This window comes from Bos javanicus, chromosome 28, assembly GCF_032452875.1.
Source record: "Bos javanicus breed banteng chromosome 28, ARS-OSU_banteng_1.0, whole genome shotgun sequence".
NCBI lineage: Eukaryota > Metazoa > Chordata > Mammalia > Artiodactyla > Bovidae > Bos > Bos javanicus.
In genome coordinates, this window is record NC_083895.1 from 16,947,232 (window position 1) to 16,962,682 (window position 15,451).

General features: G+C 42.8%; 1 protein-coding gene across 1 annotated transcript in view; it reads right to left on the bottom strand.

Annotated features, from left to right (window-relative positions):
• The window catches only part of CCDC6 (coiled-coil domain containing 6), a 112,537-nt gene that overhangs the window by 20,560 nt on the left and 76,526 nt on the right, over positions 1–15,451 (bottom strand). Inside the window, exons 4-5 of the mRNA XM_061405043.1 lie at positions 8,128–8,231; positions 3,332–3,492 (exon numbers count right to left, since the gene is read on the bottom strand). Of these exons, the coding sequence (XP_061261027.1) occupies positions 3,332–3,492; positions 8,128–8,231 (265 nt within the window). The remainder of the gene's footprint in view (positions 1–3,331; positions 3,493–8,127; positions 8,232–15,451) is intronic.

Below are 15,451 nucleotides of genomic sequence, written 5' to 3' on the forward strand. Positions count from 1 at the left end.
TGGGGTTGCAAAGAGTTGGACATGACTGAGCAACACTTCAGTTACTCTCAGGAGTCATCCTCTTTCTCCCACACTGAGCTCCCTAAAGCTTTGAAGTCACAGCTTATACCTCTACCATCTTCAGCCACCTCACAAATTCAGTCAAAAATAGTGTTAACTGAAGGTGATTTCTAGTCTCCCAAAAGATGGTTCCTATATGATCCTAAGGTGGCCTGTACCTGGCTTTTTTTTTTGGCTGGTATGTGGGATCTTAATTCCTGGACGAGGGATTGAGCCCATGTCCTCAGCATCCTCAACAATGGACCACCAGGAAGTCCCAAGGCCTGTACCTTCTGCATTCCCTTTCAAGTTTATGGTAAGAAAATACTCCTGCCCAGATCCCATCCAAACCACTGAAATTAAAATCCACAAGGATGAAGCCTCTCCACTGGTCTACAAAAACTCCCCTGAGGCTTCTAACGTTCATCCAGAGTTGAGAGCCATCTGGAGAGAGGTTCAAGCTCAGACTCAGCCTGACTTAATGGGAAAAGGCCCTAGTGCCCTAGGAGCTTTCAAAGGGGACTAGATTATACGACCCAAGGAGACAGATGCAGGTATGAGGAAAGTCTCATGAACTCATCCTCTAAACCCAACCCAAACAACTGTGAGCAGCTAGGAGCCACACGCAGCTGCTTCAGGTCAGCTTTCCCTGTCCTCACAAAATCCAAACAGCATTTACAGATGCCTCTGCTGATATCCACAGTCTCTCCGGGGACCAAACATTGCAGTAGGAAGGAAGTAGAAGAAATAAGATACCCTTCCCAAATTTCTTCCAAAAATGTTGTCTGGGGAACAACAAGGCAAGTATACACAGGAAAGAAAAATAGCACTTGAAAGATTTCAGAAAGGGGCTAAAAGACCTTTGCCTGTGCAACACAGCAAAAACTCAAAAAACACCCAAACCTAAAACAACCAATACTTGAGAACCCTCTCTGACTTGTTTTCACGGAATACACATCCATGGTGATTCTCAAACTGGGTACATGATCAGAATTGCCTTTATTTAAAAAAAATACAGATGACAAGGCTCCACCCCTAGAGTAAGCCCAGAAGCCTGTATAGGGTTAGACAGGATGGTGGCCTCCTACAGATGCCCACATCCTACTCTCTGAAGCCTGTGGCCATGCTGTCTGACGTGGAAAGAGAGACCTGTCGTCATGGTGAGGTTAAGGACCCTGAAATGGGAACTCATCCTGGATTATCTGGGTGGGTCTGATGCAGCCCCAGGGTCTTTAAGGGGAAGGCAGGAGGGTCAGAGTGAAAAGATGTGACAAGGGTGGCAGAGGTGGGAGCGGTACCCATGCAAAGGAGGAGTCATGAGCCAAAGAATGCAGACGCCTTAGAAGCTGAAGCAAGCAAGCAGTTTCTCCTTTCGAGCCTCTTACAAGGAAACGAGCCCTGCTGACACCTTGATTTTAGCCCAGTGGACCTGTTTTGAACCCAGACCTCCAAAAACTAAAACATAATAAATTAGTATTGTTTTAAATCAGTGAGTCTGTCTCTTTTTTCTTCTTCACCATCCTACGTGTGGTTGAATTTGTTCCTCGCCATGTCTTTCTTCTCATGAGACTTTCGGGGTCAAGCGACTCCTGGCCGAGAAACAAAAGCAGAATTGTCCCACTTCCCAAAGGATTTGAATGAAAAGTGGTAATAAAATCAGGTACAATTCCGAGGGAAGACATGGGAGAAGAACGAAGCTGGGTCTAAGGAGCCTCACACACGAATGGCACACATTTATGCTGTGTCAAGGTCACTTCCATCCTACCATATCACTTGCATCTTAACCACACAACTGCTGTCTCAACAGCCCGCACGTGTTCTATAGAAGAGATGGAATGGCTGGTTCTCCTGTTGTGTCTCTCAGCTAGTACTCTATCTTACTAATAAATATGTGAGATCTTTTGTTGGAAATAAAATAAATGACTAAGTTTGTGCTCATTTGTTAACAATAGGACACATAACACACTATTTCTTAAAGGTTCCCAAGATGACCTTGATGTCCCCTCCCAGACACAGCGCTGGACGAGAGCTTGCAATACACTTCAGAGAAGAAAACATAAAGATAAGAATCGCTGAAATTTTAAATGTGCATTTCATCTGACTCAGCAAATCCATGCCCTGGAGTTTACCCTGAAGGTATTCTTACACAGGTATCGAAATATGTGTACAGAGATGTTCTCTGTGGTTGTGCATGGCAGCTCAAAGGGGTCTGTTGATAAGGGATGAGTTAAATAAACTACAGCATATCCATACAATCAAATACTGCACAGCCTTTAAAAGGGGGAGTAAGGCAGTTCTGTATGTATTGGCAGGGGAAAAATTGCAAGAGATAGTAAGTGAAAAGAGAAAACTTAAAAAAAAAAAAGTATGTTCATTGTGCTACTATTTATATAAAAGAAGTCTACACACACACACATCTGAGGACTATATTAAAAATGTGTTAATTGTGAAAATTGGGGGGCTGGGGGTCAGGGGTGAAAGAGACTTATTTTTTCCCTGCATATTTTGTACTGTATTATCTATTCAAATACATCTGAACAGTCTAAAAGCTGAAATAGGAGAAATGCAAGCAAATACACAGTGAACGATCATGCATCCAGAAATTAGTTCCTTTGCTTTCCAAAAATAAAAAGAATATACTTCAAAAGCATTGATTCGGCAAGTACCATGAACAACTGTTAGCTGGGGCCCAATTCTGGTAGTAAAGAAGATAAATACTCTTCTCTGCATTAATGCTCCCGAAGTGCGCTGAGGCCTCCAGCATCGCTTGTGTTAGCACCATCTAAGGGATGAACACCAGGGAGCTGGGGAGGAGCACTGCCTCTCATATAAAATAGATAACTAATGGGGACCTTTTGTATAGCACAGGACACTCTCTACTCAATATTCTGTAATGACCAATATGGGAAAAGAATCCCCAAAAGAGTGGATGTATGTAAATGGACAACTGACTCACTCTGCTTGCTGTATAACAGAAACTAACACACACTGTTAATCAACTATATTCCAATTAAAATTAATTAAAAGAAAAGAAATAGTGCCTCTGATCCTGGACCCTCCTGAAATTATGTGATTTTCTAGTATTCTTAACTATTTGCCCTGCCCCACTGTAATTTTTTTAAAAATAAACTATTCCAGGATGACAGACATATAATTATGTACTGGCAATGAAACACAATATGAATTTAATTTATACAAATTCAATGGGAAATACACGTATTTTATAAAACTCTCTCCTTGGTGAGTGGATTACTCCTGTGGACAGATGACCAGTGACAGCAAGCCCACGTACGCTGTAACTGGGCAGCTCTCAGTTGCTTCTTCAGCCTCTCCACTTCATTCTTTAAAAACCTGATGTGTCGCATCATGTTTTCGGGAGAGTCGATCTCCATGGAGATGTCTCTAGGCGATGGGGGAGCAGACACCGGCTGATCCAATTTCTCCTGCAGGATTCTTCATTGAAAAGAAAAATCCAACAATGAAAAACAGTTTGTCTTTAAAACATAAAACACTGATCTGATGCTCACCATCATCTATTTTTAAAATACATAAATAAAATAAAATAAAATAAAATACATAAATAAATTCTTAGTAATTGAAAAATAAAAACAAAACAACACATTCTAGCTGGGAGGTTTGTTTTAATAGCATGCTCATATTAATCACCAAAATTCACTAAATTAACTCCTCTGCCCATCTTCCAGTATTTTTAATCGCCCTTACTTGACAGTCAAGTCAAAGGACAGAGCTGAAGAATCCACCTTCCCTTTCTTCCTGTTAAATGGCCGCTGGTAATTAAGCCTTACATAAAAAATCTCTAACACTGGCTTCTGATTATCATGCCGGGCATACCCTGGGCAGTCAGGATGATTTGCTGACTAAATGGTCCACATGTTGGGCTTGAGGGAATGGAGACCCTGGAGGAATTTCCTCTCAGTGCTTTTAGTTGAAACTTAAGAACTATAGATCATGAATCTTTTTGGAGGGTTGTGTCAAATAGACAGATACACTTCTCAACTTCCCTCCTAAAAAACCAATTCTAAGATTTCCCTGGTCCAGTGGCTAACACTCTGTACTCTCAATGCAGGGGGCCCAGGTTCGATCCCTGGTCAGGGAAGTAGATCCCACACGCAACTAAAGACCCTGCTTGCTGCAACTAAGACTTAGCACAGTCAAATAAATTAAAAAATAAATATTTTCAAAAAGAAAAAACAAGGGCAAGGCCAACTGGATGGAAGGCCCTTTGCTTCTGGCCACAGCAAAAGGAAAAACAGTTAAAGACAAAACAAAACCAAAAATGTACTGGGTTAATAAGTGGGTGGTGCCACCTTCTCTATCAATTATTTTTAGTCTGAAGTACATAAAGCTCTAATATTTGACAAAATGACAATTTCATAAAGTTCCATGCAATAATCTGGTATTTATATATATATATAAAACCTTCTACTGCTTTCTTCAAAGAAAGATTGACTGGCAGCAGACCTCTCTGCCTCCTTTTTATAAACTGCTGGGAAGTTTTTGGTTTAGTTTGGTTTTTACCTTTGAGTTTGTCCCTTGCTGAGAAAACTAGGTGGTTAAATATTGTAATGGTCTCTCCATCTATTAGATGAAATAACTTTCCATGATTCAATTAGTACTACTATAATAAGGCAAAACAAAACTGATTCAACTACTGCTTCAATAATTCCATATAGGTACACCTTGGATCTTCACTTTTTTTAAAGCCTGTGGAAGATTCCCTGGAGAAGGCCATGGCAACTCACTCGAGTATTCTTGGCTAGAGAACTGGATGAACAAAGGAGCCTGACGGGCTACAGTCCACGGGCCACAGAGTCAGACACATCTGAGCAACTAACGCACAACCCACACCTGAATCTGTTTTGCAGATCTTGAGATGAACTCAATCTATGGTTATTCATCCGAACCAAATATTTATGGCAAATATTTCTGGTCAGTAAACTAAAGTTCCTGGTGAAGTAGGTGAATGAATATTTTCAAGAAGTTTCCTTTCTACACCCAAACACACATCCCATCTACAGAACTTCCCTGCCATTAGCCCTGTTACACCCACCCCAAAGCACACAGTGCTTAAATCTAAGGGCCCCACCAGATCTTTTTTTGTGGGGGACTGTGTGGCACAACATGTAGGATCTTGGTTCCCCAAACAGGGATTGAACCCATGCTCCTTGCATTGAGAGCTCAGTCTTAACCACAGGACCACCAGGGAAGCACTCCCACCCCAGTTCTTGCACAAAGGGATTCAAGATTACATGTGTTGCTGAGTTTTTCATATCCATGTACATATATTTAACAGTAAAAACACTAACCTTAAATATATACAAGTCTATAAAAAACAAAGTTTTATAGACTTTAGTAAGTCTTAAAACACAAAGATGATCATTTTGCTATTAAAATCTCAGCCTTCCTAATGAAGTACGCTCTAGAGATATGTGATCAGTCATGGTACACAGCACACATCCTAAGCACTTCAGAAAATAATGGGGGAAGCAAGTTCAGTAAGAAATTCTACCAGGACAGTAAGAGGGGAGTATAAAGATGGACCAACAGAAGAATAGTTCAGTTTAGCTGCTCGGACTCTTTGCGACCCCATGGACTGCGGCACGCCAGGCTTCCCTGTTCATCACCACTCCCAGAGCTTGCTCAAACTCATGTCCATCGAGTCAGTGATGCCATCCAACCATCTCATCCCCTGTCATCCCCTTCTCCTCCAACCTTCAATCTTTCCCAGCATCAGGGTCTTTTCCAATCAGTCAGTTCTTCCCATCAGGTGGCCAAAGTATTGGAGTTTCAGCTTCAGCATCAGTCCTTCCAGTGAATATTCAGGACTGACTTCCTTTATGATTGACTGGTTGGATGTCCTTGCAGTCCAAGGGACTCTTAAGGATCTTCTCCAACACCACAGTTCAAAAGCATCAATTCTTTGGTGCTCAGCTTTCTTCACAGTCCAACTCTCACATCCATACATGACTACTGGAAAAACCATAGCTTTGACTAGACGGACCTTTGTTGGCAAAGTAATGTCTCTGCTTTTTAATATGCTGTCTAGGTTGGTCATAGCTTTTCTTCCAATTCCAAGCAGTAAGTGTCTTTTAATTTCATGGCTGCAGTCACCATCTGCAGTGATTTTGGAGCCCAAAAAAATAAAGCCTCTCAGTGTTCCCATTGTTCTCCCATCTATTTGCCATGAAGTGATGGGACTGGATGCCATGATCTTAGTTTTTTGAATGTTGACTTTTAAGCCAACTTTTCCACTGTCCTGTTTCAACAAGAGACTCTTTAGTTCTTCACTTTCTGCCATAAGTGTAGTGTCATCTGCATATCTGAGGTTATTGATATTTCTCCCAGCAATCTTGATTCCAGCTTGTGCTTCTTTCAGCCTGGCATTTCGCATGATGGACTCTGCCCAGAAGTTAAATAAGCAGGGTGACAAAATACAGCCTTGACATATTCCTTTCCCGATTTGGAACCAGTCTGTTGTCCCATGTCCAGTTGTAACTGCTGCCTCTTGACCTGCATACAGATTTCTCAGGAGGCAGATCAGGTGGTCTGCTAGTTCCATCTCTTTAAGAATTTTCCACAGTTTGCTGTGATCCACACAGTCAAAGGCTTTGGCATAGTCAATAAAGCAGATGTTTTTCTGGAACTCTCTTGCTTTCTAATTTGATCTCTGGTTCCTCTGCCTTTTCCAAATCTAGCTTGAACATCTGGAAATTCATGGTTCACGTACTGTTGAAGCCTCACTTGGAGAATTTTGAGCATTACTTTGCTAGGGTGTGAGATGAATGCAACTGTGCAGTAGTTTGAGCATTCTTTGGCATTGCCTTTCTTTGGGATTGGAATGAAAACTGACATTTTCCAGTCCCGTGGTCACTGCTGAGTTTCCCAAATTTGCTGGCGTATTAAGTACAGCACTTTAACAGTATCATCTTTTAGGATTTGAAAGAGCTCAGCTGGAATTCCATCACCTCCACTAGCTTTGTTCATAGTGATGCTTCCTAAGGCCTACTTGACTTCACACTCCAGGATGTCTGGCTCAAATGAGTGATCACACCATCATGGTTATCTGGGTCATGAAGATCTTTTTGTACAGTTCTTCTGTGTATTCTTGCCACCTCTTCTTAATATTTTCTGCTTCTGTTAGATCCATACCATTTGTGTTCTTTATTGTACCCATCTTTGCATGAAATGTTCCCTTGGTATCTCTAATTTTCTTGAAGAGGTCTCTAGTCTTTCCCAATCTATTGTTTTCCTCTATTCTTTGCTGCACTGATCACTGAGGAAGGCTTTCTTATCTCTCCTTGCTATTTTTTGGAACTCTGCATTCAGATGTGTATATCTTTCCTTTTCTCCTTTGCCTTTCGCTTCTCTTCTTGTCTTAGCTATTTGTAAGGCCTCCTCAGACAACCGTTTTGCCCTTTTGCGTTCCTTTTTCTTGGGGACGGTCTTGATCACTGCCTCCTGTACAATGTCATAAACCTCCGTCTATAGTTCTTCAGGCACTCTGTCTGTGCGATCTAACCCCCTGAATCTATTTGTCACTTCTACTGTATAATTGTCAGAGAAGGCAATGGCAAGCCACTCCAGTGCTCTTGCCTGAAGAATCCCATGGATGGAAGAGCCTGGTGGGTTGCAGTCCATGGGGTCGCTACAAGTTGGACGCGGCTGAGCGACTTCACTTTCACTTTTCACTTTCACACAGTGGAGAAGGCAATGGCAACCCACTCCAGTGTTCTTGCCTGGAGAATCCCGGGGACAGCGGAGCCTGGTGGGCTGCTGTCTGTGGGGTTGCACAAAGTCAGACACGATAGAAGCGACTTAGCAGCAGCAACTGTATAATTGTAAGGGATTTTATTTAGGTCATACCTGAATGGTCTAGTGGTTTCCCCTACTTTAGGAGGACAGGCTATCAACATTTTCCCCATTTGTCGAATTAAAACAGCGTGTGTCCACTAAGGCATTAAAATGTCCTGTTGTTACTCGTTGGTCACATTCAGCACGGTCCCCCGACCCCACATCCAACACACACACATTTACAGACACTACACAGAACAGCAAGACTCAACACACCGCTTTTCAGCTTCAAGTTTATCCATCCTCTTCCAGAGACGGTTCACTAGTGCTTCTTGTTCTTGTTCCAAAGTATTTTCAAGGTCAATCTTCTCCCGTCTCAACTGGAGAAAAAGAAAGAAGTTTTACTGAGAATTGTAGGCCACTTAAACTTTGTTAATTAGATTTTTTGATTGGAACACTAGGATCCCTTTCCATGGAGAAAACTGCAAAGAAACGGTCAATTTTCTGGCACAGACACATTAAGTGCATTTAGTTCTTAAACTTTAATTGAGAAAACTGAGAACGTTCATTCTTTGATGTTAACACTTAATTGCCCTCTGGTAGGTCAATCACAGTGGTTGCTTCAGCAGTTACTCAAGACACATGGAAAGTCTTCCTTAAAGAGAGTTTGAGGAGCTTTGCTTGCCAGTTGTCTCAGGACATAAGCGGATTTGTCTCCCTAGTCCTGCATGCATTTCAACATTAAACCAGAAAGGTTATACTTCCATTTACAGAAATAACTCCAGCACTGAAGACAATTCTACCAAGTGGTTAATGGGTACATAGAAATGTGTCCTAAGATATAAAAACATGTGCGAAAAGGATAAACACCACATTCACAATACTGGTTACTTCTGGGGAGGTGGGGAAGAAGGAAAATGTGATTTAGGGGAAGGCAAACGGTTGTAGAGGGAACCCTACACTGCATTCTACTTCATAAAAAGAAGCAATTTGGGGAAGCAATTAATTTAATCTATTAACATAGAAAGTGAAAGTGTTAAGTTGCTCAGTCCTGACTCTTTGCGACCCCATGCACTATAGCCCTCCAGGCTCCTCTGTCCATGGGACTCTCCAAGCAAGAATATTGGAGTGTGTTGCCATTCCCTTCTCCAGGGGATCTTCCCAACCCAGGGATCGAACCCGGGTCTCCCGCATTGCAGGCAGATTCTTTACTGTCTGAGCCAACACAGAGCAACATGCAAACACTGAGACCAACAGCAGACACAGGTTAATAGGGATGTAGCGGAGAACGCGATGGCACCCCACTCCAGTACTCTTGCCTGGAAAATCCAATGGACGGAGGAGCCTGGTGGGCTGCAGTCCATGGGGTCGCCAAGAGTCAGACACGACTGAGCGACCTCACTTTCACTTTTCACTTTCATGCATTGGAGAAGGAAATGGCAACCTGCTCCAGTGTTCTTGCCTGGAGAATTCCAGGGACGGGGAAATCTGGTGGGCTCCCGTCTATGGAGTAGCACAGAGTCGGACACGACTGAAGCGACTTAGCAGAGAACTGGTTGGTGATGGACAGGGAGGCCTGGTGTGCTGTGATTCATGGGGTCGCGAAGAGTCGCACACGACTGAGCGACTGAACTGAATTGAACTGAGGAATCAGAAAGGTCTGCTCTCTGGGGACTTTTTTGGTTGGCCAAAAAGTTCATTCAGGTTTTTCCATTACAGCTTGTGAGAAACCCAAATGAACTTATTGGCCAGCCCAATATATTTTAGTAGTGGTGAAGACATTAAAAGAAACCATTTATATGTTTTAGTAGAGAGTGAGAGAGATATGAAGAAAAAGAGGGCTGGTGATGGGGACAGAAAGTGCCATGATCAACAGAGTTCACAGCATCAAGAAGAAGGAAATGTGTGGTATCACTTTTTGTATACTTGTCTATCTGCTTGGGATATTAAGTAATTTTAACAGAAATCATTTTTTAAAAAGGGGGCAATGTTATATTACCGCCCCCATGCTGTCTCTTCAACCAACTGGAATTTATCTTTTCAACTACTGACTTAACAGATTATTTTTGATTGCACAGCTACACAGCTGTCCAGGTATTAATAGCAGACTTCACACTTCTTTAGCAGGTGAGAGGCAAGCTCCTCACTGAGCCTATGTAGACATAAAGTGAGACCCATTCCATGGACAAAATGCAGCCTTTTACAGCAACCAAAGCAGACATACCTTACTCTACCAGTCAATGAGCCAAGATCACACAGTCAACAGAAAACACAGCTTCACTGTATTTTCTTTGCATGGGCAAAGGGAGAGGAATCAGCCTAAGCTGGAAGCATCCTGTGCAGTGAAGCTGGGAGCTGGCTAATGCACAAAAGCTCCTCAAGATATTAAACAGCTCCTTTTCCCCGCAAGGAGGAAAAACCCAGGAACACCTCACAGAACTCCTATGAATCTTTGTGACCCTCTGACCACATTTTGGGCCAAGGTTTGAAGTACTGATACAATTCACAGTCGTTTATTTAAAGAAACAAAATGCCAAGTCATTTACCCTTTAAGGACCCTATTGCCATGTTTAACTAAAACATGACAAGGGGTAGTTGGTAGGTGAGAAAAAATTCAAGCAAGGCATCGTTTTGTAGTATAGATGCCTAGTAGAGAAACTAATGCCCAACGGCTTATTTTTAGAGTAATTATGCACCATGCAAATCTATAACTCCAAAACAAAATCAAGACAAAGCTGTCTTTACCCACATATGACTGACTCGGCATGTGGTTTTGAGGGTATCGCAAAGAGTCGGACACGACTGAGCGACTGAACTGAACTGAACTGAACTGAACCTGCCCTCAGGCTTCCTAGGTGGCGCTAGTGGTAAAGAACCCACTTGCCAATGCAGGAGACGTTAAGAGATGCAGGTTTGATCCCTGGGTGGGGAAGATCCCCTGGAGGAGAGCATGGCAACCCACTCCACGTATTCTTGCCTGGAGAATCCCATGGAGAGAGGAGCCTGGCGGGCTATGGTCTATAAGATCAGAGAGTTGGACATGACTGAAGCGACTTAGGATGCACGCACGCAACCTGCCCTCATCTATGAAATGAGAAGGCTGGCCTCAATGACATCTGAGGTCCCTTCCAGGGCCACCCATTCTATCATTCTCTGTCAATCTCAAGATGGCACTTGTCTCAGTCTGCGCTAGTTCCGTTGAGATTTTTAGAAACAAAAGCAGCAAAAGAAATCATCTAAATCCACTCTTTCATTTGAGAGTTGAGGAACCACTGATTCAGGGAAAGGAATGGGGATCAGTCACCATGTTGACCAGAGAAGCTGGGTCCCCTCTAACCAGCAAGTTCAGAGCATCTGGAGGGGCAAATAGGATTTGGGGTAAATTATCCAGTAATTCTTGGAAGTAGTGGAGCAGGGGGTACCTTAGTGAGTCCAAGAGTATGCAGGAGCAGATAAGAAAGTAGGAAAAACAGAAGTTGAACATGAATCTCAGCTCCTTTTTGGTACCAGTTAGTAGAGCTATGTGTGAGAGAGTGTGTGTGTCTGTTAAGTCACTTCAGTTGTGTCCCACTCTTTGCGAACCTATGGACTGCAGCCTGCCAGGCCCCTCTGTCCACGGGATTCTCCAGGCAAGAATACCGGAGTGGGTTGCTGCGTCCTCCTGCAGGGGATCTTCCCTACCGAGACTGAACCCACGTCTCTCATGTCTCCTGCACTGGCAGGCAGGTTCCTTACCACTAGTGCCGCCTGGGAGCCTGTTAGTAGAAACCAAGTTTCACCCTCTGGAGGCCTGGGTTCACGTGGGCAGTAGACTGATAGCTGGTTGCCACCTGAAGAACTTCAGAACCTTCCGAAGTTCTTTATCAGCGCTGCCCTTCCATCTCCTGTCCATCTAATCCCACAGCCTATTCATTTATAGCCAAAGAGTACAAACCAGTACTGCTGTTTCAGACCTAAGTAGATTTTCAGTGCTTGCATTGCCGTGATATCAAACAACCCTCAAATCTGACAGTGTGTGTTAAACTGACAGGGTACTGAGTCAGAAATTCTTGCTGGAATGGAAACATCAGCTCAGTGCTGCATTCACTGCTTTTGCAATGCTGATCTCCATCTGTAACAGTCTTCCCTGTCTCCTTTTAAATTCAGTGTTCATGTCACAGGTACCCACTCTTCCATTACCAAACATCAAATTCTCAGGCAAACCCAAGCCCCTGCTGACTACACTGTCTATGAGCACGCAGCACCAGTGGATACAGCCGATTTGTAGAATATTCATTTGGAGGGTGGCTTTGTAATTAAGTCAGGTCAATGGACTGTCAGCCGAACTCCTTACTTGTCTTCAGTAGCTCTTCCTCCCATTGCAAGTTAATTAACATTGCACCAAGAGTTATTATGCTTCCCAAATAAATAACTTCTTTAATGGATAAACTTAGTGTATAAAAGTAGAGCTGGCTCATTTGAATTCACAGTCCTTCTCAGTGGACTGACACTCACCACCCAAAAAGCAGAAAAAGCAGGGGGCAGCCAAAAGACAGCTCCAACATTACCACACTTCTCTCTCAGGAGAGCATTTTCCCACTTAGAGAGAACCAGGATGCTCGCAGAGGTCAGGGAAGGAATACTTGGCAAAAAAGCCTGATGAGAATTGTAGCATGACCATGTGCTCAACTACAGAATTTTGAAAGGTTTTAGTGGATCATCTCAATCTACTTTGAAAAGTTTTAGTCTGACCACCAAATTACCATCATTCCTATGTGAAAATATATTTTGAACTCCAAACATTTGACTTAAAAACCCAATTTTGGAAGGCAGCCCATGACAACTGCCTGTTCTGTGTACACCAGAAATACACAGAGAAGGGAATTCCCTTGCTGTCTGGTGGTTAGGACTCCACTGTGTTGCTGAGGGCCCAGGTATGGTCCCTGGTCAGGGAACCGTGATCCTACATGCTGTGTAGTGTGGCCAAAAAAAAAAAAAAAAGAACAGAAAAAATATATATACTGATAAAAAGACACAAAAAAATCACAAAGAATAGCAAGATAAATAGGGTTAGCCCTTGGGTTAAAGTATTAATAATATTGGTGGTAATTTATCATCACATCTTTTCCTGCTCCCACACAATTTTTAAAAATATTTATGTGTTTTGGCTGTTTTGGGCTTCCTAGTTGCAGCTCACAGGCGTGGCTGCCTTATGGCACATTCCTTAGTCCCCCACCCAGGGATCGAATCCGCATCCCCTGTATTGGCAGGTAGATTCTTAACCACTGGACCCAGGGAAGTCCGCCCCACACAATTTTTTAATGAACATTTACTATGCTTATAACAAAAAATGGGAAGACAATATTACAAATTAACAATTTCCTAATTTAGGATATTAATTCACATACATAAAACACAGAATGAATTCATACACTCTGTTGCTGCTGCTGCTGCTGCTGTGAAGTTGCTTCAGTCGTGTCTGACTCTATGCGACCCCATAGACGGCAGCCCACCAGGCTCCCCCGTCCCTGGGATTCTCCAGGCAAGAACACTGGAGTGGGTTGCCATTTCCTTCTCTAATGCATGAAAGTGAAAAGGGAAAGTGAAGTCGCTCAGTCGTGTCCGACTCTTAGTGATCCCATGGACTGCAGCCCACCAGGCTCCTCCATTCATGGGATTTTCCAGGCAAGAGTACTGGAGTGGGGTGCCATTGCCTTCTCCGTCATACACTCTAAGAGGAGAAATTATATTGAAGGCTCAGCTACTTATCTGGAAGACTGAGAATCTTCCAGACAGCCTTGAGTTACTAACCTTCTTTACCACAGCTTGTGCATCTGTATAAAAACTAGATTTGTTCTTTGAAATGGGTAGAACTTTAGGACAATAGTAATACCTTATTAATATTTAATATACGAAAAGTGACACTTTCATAGTTTACCAGCTCAATAAATTTTGCTTTTGTTCAGTGATAATGAAAAATCAAGGTCTTTTATGAAACAGATACACATATAATTAGTCATATTTATATGGTTTCCAGGCTTAAGTTTCCATCACTTTGACATCAGTGCAATATTATACAAATTTGCATAGTGGGTTCATAATTCTAGGGGACTCTTTTACCAAATAATCACCATCAGTGGAAAGCAAGCAGGTTTCAAAGTCTTGGGTATACAGGGTTTTTTTTGCTACATCAAGAACACAGTGGAGAAATCCTCGGGAAAGAACACATACCACAGTGCATGCTGCAAATACACTGTCACATCAGGGGCTACCTTCAGCTCATCATCTAAAATAAGCCTCTGTGAGAGACAAATATCATGTATCATGCGGAATTCAAAAAGGATACAAATCAACTTATTTACAAAAACAGACTCACAGACAGAGTAAACTTATCATTACTAAAGAGGGAAGGTTGGGGGAGGGATAAATTAGGAATTGCTGGGTAACACATAGATGCAGGATTTAGCCATTTGCCACACATGTTTAGCTAAGGAGAATACCTTTTCTAAGTTGCCCACCAAATTCTTGTACTTTTTTTTTTTTTTTAATGGACTTCGTGAAATGAACTTATGGTTGCCGGAGGGAAGGAACAGTTAGGGACTTTGGGAAGGTCATGCACACACTGCTATATTGAAGATGGATAACCAACAAAGACCCATTGTACAGCAATGGAACTCTGCTCAATGTCATGTGCCATCCTGGATGGGAGGAGGGCTTGGGGGAGAATGGACACATGTATATATATGGGTGACTCCCAAGTACCACAACAGTATTAATGGGCTATACCCCAATCAAAATAAAAAGTTTAAAGTTATAAAGAACTGACTTCATCCATTCTAATTCCAAGCAACTAGAAAGTCTCAGTACAGTATCTCTGGATTCTATTACCCTTACAGTACGTAGCACACCCATGCCCTACAAGTTCACAGGCAACGGCTTTTCCACCAGTGCGTGACCAGGGACATACATGCTTGGATCATGGTGAGGTGCCTCTTTCTTTATAAAGAAAACTCATTTTTAATTTTGTCCCTGCCATCATCTGTTCAAACTGATGCACAAGGCAAATGTTATCTGGGTGCTTCAAAATAATACCTGACAAGATGGAACACAGTCTTGGTACTTAATTGAAACAAGGCCTAAGGAAGGACTTCTTTCATTTCATATCCTGCAGAGGGACTTAATCTGTGTCCCTGACAGAGCTCAACGTCTGCTCTCACAGGTGTGGAGGGGAGGCCCCTCAGCTGGCTTCATCACACTCTGACAGCTCCTCAATTACACATCAGCTGAAAAGAGAGCCTGCTGAAGCTCCTTGAGTACCACCTACCACTGCCCCTGGTTTGTTTACTACCAAGCCACAAACTCTCACTTATATTCCAGTATGCTCTGAGGCTTTTCTCCACCTCTCCCTGATAAGCAGTAGGTAGGGCTTTCCTGGTGGCTCAGACAGTAAAGAATCCGCCTGCAATGTGGGAGACCTGGGTTCAATCCCTGGGTGGGGAAGATCCCCTGGAGGAGGGCATGGCAATCTATTCTAGTATACTTACCTGGAGAATCCCATGGACAGAAGAGCCTGGCAGGCTACAGTCCATAGGGTCACAAGATTCAGACATGACTGAATGAC